The following is a 6,597-nucleotide window of genomic DNA, read 5'->3' on the forward strand; positions in this document are numbered from 1 at the left end:
TTTGATCATTTGCTGAAAGTTGTGATGTTGGAAATAAGCTCGATTAACATGCAATAATCTACTGGGAGAAATGGCAAATCATCCAGAGGCATGCAAATTCATCCACAATGGAGCATGATCTGACAAGCCCAATGAGAAATGGCAAATCATCCAGAGGCATGCCAAGCTGCAAATTTATCCACAATGGAGCATGATCTGACAAGCCCAATGAGAAATCTATAAGGAGATGAGGGCTAAAATCTGCAAATTGTTGTGGATAAAACAAATACCATCTGTCAAGCCTTGCTCAATACATAGTAAGTGCATTATGATGAACAGTATACCCAGGGAGTGACCCTTGGAGAAGTACCCATAAATCTTCAGCCTGCACAGAAAGAATCATGTCATCCCATTTGTGCCTTTCCAATGATAGCATATGAGATCGTGAAGTGGTATTATCTCTAGGCAGAGGGGAATTATCAAAATCCCCACAAATGAATGCATTGGATCTCCATGGATATCTGCATAAAGAATCCCACAAAGAAGCCCTCATGGCAGAGGTTTGGGAGGCATAGACTAATGCAAACTCAAAAATATCACCATTAACATTGCATTGTATTACTACACTATTGTCATTGAAGGCCAGCTGAGGCTGCAACTCATGTCTAACCAGTATGCATACACTTGAATAGGTAGCAGTACCAGCATAATATATATCATAGCCGTGAAAAAAACCATGTTGTCCAACCATGGAGTGTTGATAATGCTCTTGCAAACAAACAATATCTGGCTGCATTTTATGTACATATATCCATAATAGCCTCCACTTTGAGACATTGCAGAGGCTCTGTACATTATATGTAAAGCACTTAAGTGTTTGAAGCATGAAAAGGTATGTACAGCAGAGTGTGAGGATAAGAACCAGACATCAGAGAGGCTAGGCCTCTGCCTGCATAGGCTGCATGCCTTCATTACCCATGAAAGACATAGCATTTTCCTCTTCTTCTGAATCACATATGGGGATGTCCTTCTTCAGGAGGGAGAAGAAGCATCCCATTGACGAGATTGAAGGGGGCGTTGCTTCAATACAACCACCTTCTTGGGTTGTTTAAAACCATCCCGATCAATCCCCACAGTTTCCTTCATCTTCTCTTTCCCATTATCTTTTCCTTTTCCTGCAAGTGCGGGCACCTGATTGACTGATTTTGCATTCTTTGCTCCATTTGTATTTGCTGTGTTGACTTGCAAATTATCATTCTTTTCCCGTGTCTGGGGTGGCAAAGCATTTGGGGGGGCTGATGCAGGACCATTGGGCATTCAGAGGCTAGATGCCCAAACTTGTGATAGGTAAAACAAGCACCTGCAAACACACCCCACTTCAATTCAAAATACTTTTTGCCCAATTGCACTCCCTCAACTTCTACCGCAATAGAAGGAGGGATAGGTATGTCAGTGTCCCAGAGAATGCAGAACCTATTACGGTTTCCCATGGGGCGTGGTGGACAAATGACCTGTCCCAAGGAAGCAGCTAGGCCAGGCAACTCTTCACGCATATAGTCCGGGAAGTTTGCAACCTCAACCCATACAGGGCAGTGATGCCGTATAAGACTTTGATAGTCCTTGTTTGGGGACCAGGGCATAGCATGTACCATTTGTCTCCCATAAAACAGGGGAGAGAACTCAAGAAGCCTCTGCTTGCATGAAGCATCTGATAAATGCACCTCATGAAAGCCTCTGGAAGCAAAATACACTCCCCTCTACAAAGCATCCTCCAAGGATGGACTTAATCCACTGCGCGACATCGCTGGCCGCAGGGATTCTTCCTGGAAAGAGTATTATAACCGCAGTTTGAGACAACTTTCTGAGAGGGTTTACCAGGGACGGCAACTTCAATTTGTAGGTGACCTCTGGAATCGGTTTGCCCCATTCCTGTCCTCGTGACTGTTGAAAGTCATCCTTAAGGGTATCAAACACACACTGAGCTTCCAATGTAAATGCATCATCTTGTAAAGCCGGCTCTGATAGGCGGCGCTTAGCATCTGCAGATCTTTCTTTTCGGGCATACGTACAAACATCTAAAGCTGAAGCCATTGATAGAACCACGGAAAGGAAAAGGCTGTGAAAAGGAACAGGCTCACACACACAGACGCTGCTATGCACGCACTCAGGCGCTGCAGCTTGCAAACTGAAGAAAGAGGGGAAGCAAAAGAGGAACGGAAAGAAACACGCAACAGCAGGATCAAAACGAGCACTTGAGCAGGCAGACAGCAATAACAGAAAAAACAAGGGACACTCAGTACGCTGATTACATACAGGACAGAAACGATGGAAGTGCAACGGCAGCAGGAACAGGAGACGGCAGCACGTGCACAGTCGCGTAGAGGTCGCTGGCGTCTCTTCTCTCCTGCCCACACACACACACAGACAGGCGCGCGCGCACACACACACACACAAAAAAATGCACATAGTGGTTTTGCCCTTCCCTTTGCAAGGCCACGTAAACCCATGTCTCTCCATAGCTAGATTACTGATCCCGAGGGGTTTTACCTTCACCTTTGCTCTCACAGAAGAGCTCGCAGCCAAGCTTCAAAATAACGAGGGGCCTTCACCCATCCACTATGCCACCATCCCTAGCGACGGCCCTTCGTTTGCAGGCCCATTTGCCCTCAATGCCTCCATCAAGGCCATGCATAGCTTGCGTCCAGGCTTCGAGAACCTTCTGCGAAACCTCTGCTCTCTACCACACGGAGTCTCTTGCATCCTCGCAGACTGCTTTGTTACTTGGAGCCAGCAGGTTGCCAAGAAGTTCAACATACCCAGATTCGCCTTATTCACTTCAAACGCCCATACCTTTGCATCTTTCCTCCACGCGGATGCTCTTATCGCCAAAGGATTGGCTCCTGTACAAGGTTAGATTCTCCTCGCTACTAGGTTCTTAATTAAGTGGTTAGTTTATGTGGTTGATGAAGTGATTGCGTAGGTAAATTTAGCAATCAAGCTATGGTATTTGAGCAGTCTAGGAGTAGGGAATCCATTGTTTTCTGCAGATCTGCTGATCTTTTACAGGTGAAGATTTATGATTGCTGTGAAAAGGTAAGTCTTCTGGGGGCTATGAGTGGCTGTTGTAGTTGTAATAATCTCCAGGGCCAAGTCTGCACTTTGTTTGGACCATTATGCACAAGGTCCGTGTCTCATGGTATGTATAGATGCTGCTGTCTATGTATGCTCATAGACCCTACTAAACATTGTGAGTTTCGACACCCAAAACATTGCTTTTATCTCAATTTTGCAGATCCTGAGCAGCTCATTGATTGCATACCTGGACTTCCCCCTCTGCGTGCGGGTGACCTGCCCCAATCTGTTCGTGAGTTCCCATCTTTTGCTGTGGATATAGTCAAAGATATCTCTGAAGCAGCGGGACTCATCTTCAACACCGTTTATGAGTTTGAAAGAAAGCCTCTTGAGCTTATAGAAAACAAAGTTCCCATCTACCCAATCGGCCCTCTGCTGCTCATGCTGGGGTCTGTCGAGTCTGTTGTTGCAGGAGAGACACCTGGCCTGTGGACCGAAGAAAGAGAGTGCCTTAAATGGTTAGACACTAGGACTGCTTCCTCAGTTCTGTTTGTTTCCTTTGGCAGCTTGGCAAGCATGGGTGCGGATCAGATGAGAGAGCTCGCCGAGGGTTTGGACGCTAGTGGGCAGGCATTTCTATGGGTTATACGCCCTAATGCAGTTGATGGGCCACTCTCAAAGGTGTTGCCAGAGGCCTTCATAGACAGAACAAAAGAAAGGGGCCTTATTATCACATGGGCCCCTCAAGTGGAGGTTCTTTCACATCCTGCAGTGGGGGGTTTTCTAACTCATTGTGGGTGGAACTCTATAACTGAGAATATTTCCATGGGGGGCATTCCTATGATATGCTGGCCGCAGGTAGCAGAGCAGAGGCTCAATGCCAGGCTGTTGGTGGATGAGTGGAGGGTAGGCTTGGAGCTGCAAGAGGAAGCTGGGGTGGTGAAGAGGGAGGTGGTGGAGGCGGCGGTGGCAGAACTAATGCAAGGAGAGGTGGGAAGGGAGTTGAGGAGGAGAGCTGTTCAGCTCAAGGAAACAGTCTCCTTAGCTGTACAGGAAGGAGGAAGCTCTCATAAATACCTGGGGGCCTTAGCAGAAGGCATTGAGATGCTTGGACCCAACCATTCTACTACATAGCAGTGCATGGTAGACATGCGTGCACTTAAGAGTTCTAATGGTGGATAGGGCAGGATTGCAGGATAGCATGTACTCATAGCTAGTCAGCATTGATCTTGGTTATGGAAGGCCACAGTTTATCAGTTAGGATATATCATGTATGTGTACGTAATGCACATGGTATGGATGGTTATTAGTCATATATGTACCTGATGCAGGCATGGTATCAATGGGACATTCTAATAAATTTGTTGGAGGACAAAAAAATTGTATATGTTGGAATAGATGAAAATTCTTGGGTGGATTCTAAGAGAAGCTTTAGCTAGCCAACTAACCCAAGTTTTCATGTGTTGCTTAGCCAATAATTTTGACTTTAATTAATTAATAATTTTTTTTTTTGGGGGGGCGGGGGGGGGGGGGGGGGGGGGGGGGGGGGGGGAGAAACCTAGTGAAACTTTGTTTTTTTAATTATCTTTAGAAATCACAAGAGTGTCCGAGTTATGAAATTAAAAAAACAAGTATATGAAGTAGTTTTCCAAGGGGATAAACACGTAGTTTAGGGATTAAGGGTTTTGGAACTCGCCTCCTTATTGGTTGCTTTACCCTAGATACTCATTGGCAAGAGTCTTGTGAATTGTGGAGACATGTGAATAGGTTCTAAACACAAGGTGTAATCACCTATCAATCGAGTATAGAGTGAAGAACAAGGGACTAAAAGTGCATGGTACAAGTGAGCCTTGAAGTGAAGGTGCCAAGCATTGCTTCAATTAGCTTGCCTATTAATTGTAATATGCTCTAGTCCATGTGGGTCGAGTCTCGAGTTTGAACCCTTGTTCTTGTTGGCACTTTATTTTTTTCCCCCTTGCGTAGATCCTTTTATAGTAACAACTTGAGTGCCTATTGGGAAGGCGACATGGTCTCTTGCCCAAAGATGGTACAATTATGGTTGCAATTAGTTTGTATGGAATGTCCTAGATGAGTAGTTAATTCAACCTTGTTCTTGTGATGTGTTGAACAAAATCTGTTGCATCCGGAACCTCTCCTTATTTGTTCATCCTCTTTATATTTCTATTTTATGTACACGATGGTCACTTAATATAGGGGCATGTGACATCATTATCATGTAGATTTCATTGGGATAAACATCTTTCCTTTTTACACATCTTGACTTGAGCTATTTCATTTTACATAGTAGAAGTTTGAAAGGTTTCTAGCACCAATGCAAACAATTGGAAAAAGGAGGTTTATGACAAGTGGCAAGAGCAAAGTTATGATAAGTATTATATAAGGAGTTAAAACAAATGGCATGAGGAGAGCTATGCTAAGTGGCAAAAGAAAAGTTGTGATAAGTGTCACAAGGGAGCTATGCCAACTAGCAAGAGGAAAGTAATGACTAGTGGCATAAGGGAGTTATGGAAAATGGAAAGAGGGGAGATATGAAAAGTCACAAAAGGAGGTCAGTCCTTTATCTTGTCAGAGGTAAACATACTCTAATTAATTGCCCAATTCTCATTATATAACAGAGTATTATTGTCTCAGTTTGGTAAAGTTTAGCTTTTGTTTTTCCATTTAGCTGTAGTTTCCACAAAACCAATCATATACTATGTTTACGATGGGTTCATTCTTTCTTGTGGAGATCTCCATCCTCCAATCACCATGGTCATTACATACATCTTGTAGTGCAATGAATTGTTATGGCATCGACAACTAATCCATATTTATTCAAGGATTAATGAGGCATCAATTAGTGATTAAGTATGGGTACACATTTTCTCAAAGAATCTCAAATTCTTGTCCATGTAACATAAAGATAGTTTCCAAGTTTCTTCACCATGCATATTCACAACTTTTTATATTAAGTATGGGTACACATTGACTGAAGGAAACTAAAAATATGTTTTAAATTTGCCTTTGTGCATGTAACACCAAGATAGTTTTCAAGTTTCTTCAATGTGCATATTCATAACTTTCCTTCAACGTCGAGAATTAATCAACGCTTGCTTTGTGTGCATTGACTTTATGGGAAGGAAAGGTATGCCCTAAAATGCCTAAGGGTTATGAACCCTAGAGAAAATTTCCCTACATCACTGAGAGAGAGAAAGAAAAATAGAAAGAAAGACATGTTAATATCTTCAAAAGGCCAAAGTGACCGATGAGACCAAAATAATTACATCAAGTCCATGTGATACAATGTGTGAGTTAATTCAACTCTCCACCCAAAACTTTAAATAAGTCAAATTCCTCCACTGCATGTATCATGGTAAGATCTTCTGCCTTTGTGCCAAGTATGTCTTGCCTATCTGCTTGATCTCTTATGCTCTTGTCTTAAGAGAAAAAGAGAGTTGAGAGTAGAGTGCATAAATCTTGCCGCATATGCCTCTTGTTTGTTGTGAGAGAGTGAGCAAGAGTGAGCGAGGTGAGTTCTTTTGCAAG

General features: G+C 43.4%; 1 protein-coding gene across 1 annotated transcript; it reads left to right on the forward strand.

Moving 5' to 3' along the window:
* Nucleotides 1-2,320: 2,320 nt before the first annotated feature.
* Nucleotides 2,321-4,468, forward strand: LOC147631384 (UDP-glycosyltransferase 85A7-like). Its single transcript, XM_086809082.1, has 2 exons — nt 2,321-2,888; nt 3,272-4,468. The coding sequence occupies exons 1-2, from the start codon at nt 2,438-2,440 to the stop codon at nt 4,183-4,185; spliced, it is 1,365 nt and encodes a 454-aa protein (XP_086665208.1). The 5' UTR covers nt 2,321-2,437; the 3' UTR covers nt 4,186-4,468.
* The last annotated feature ends 2,129 nt before the right edge of the window (nt 4,469-6,597 follow it).

This window comes from Cibotium barometz, chromosome 15 (assembly GCF_041138505.1).
Source record: "Cibotium barometz isolate CiBa-2024 chromosome 15, ASM4113850v1, whole genome shotgun sequence".
In the NCBI taxonomy this organism is placed as follows: Eukaryota; Viridiplantae; Streptophyta; class Polypodiopsida; order Cyatheales; family Cibotiaceae; genus Cibotium; species Cibotium barometz.

Excerpts from the sequence above, each read along its gene's own strand:
- LOC147631384 (XM_086809082.1), top strand. The coding sequence starts at position 2,438 with ATGCACATAGTGGTTTTGCCCTTCCCTTTGCAAGGCCACGTAAACCCA. Across the intron at positions 2,889-3,271 it reads AGGATTGGCTCCTGTACAAG|ATCCTGAGCAGCTCATTGAT; the intron begins GTTAGATTCTCC and ends TCAATTTTGCAG.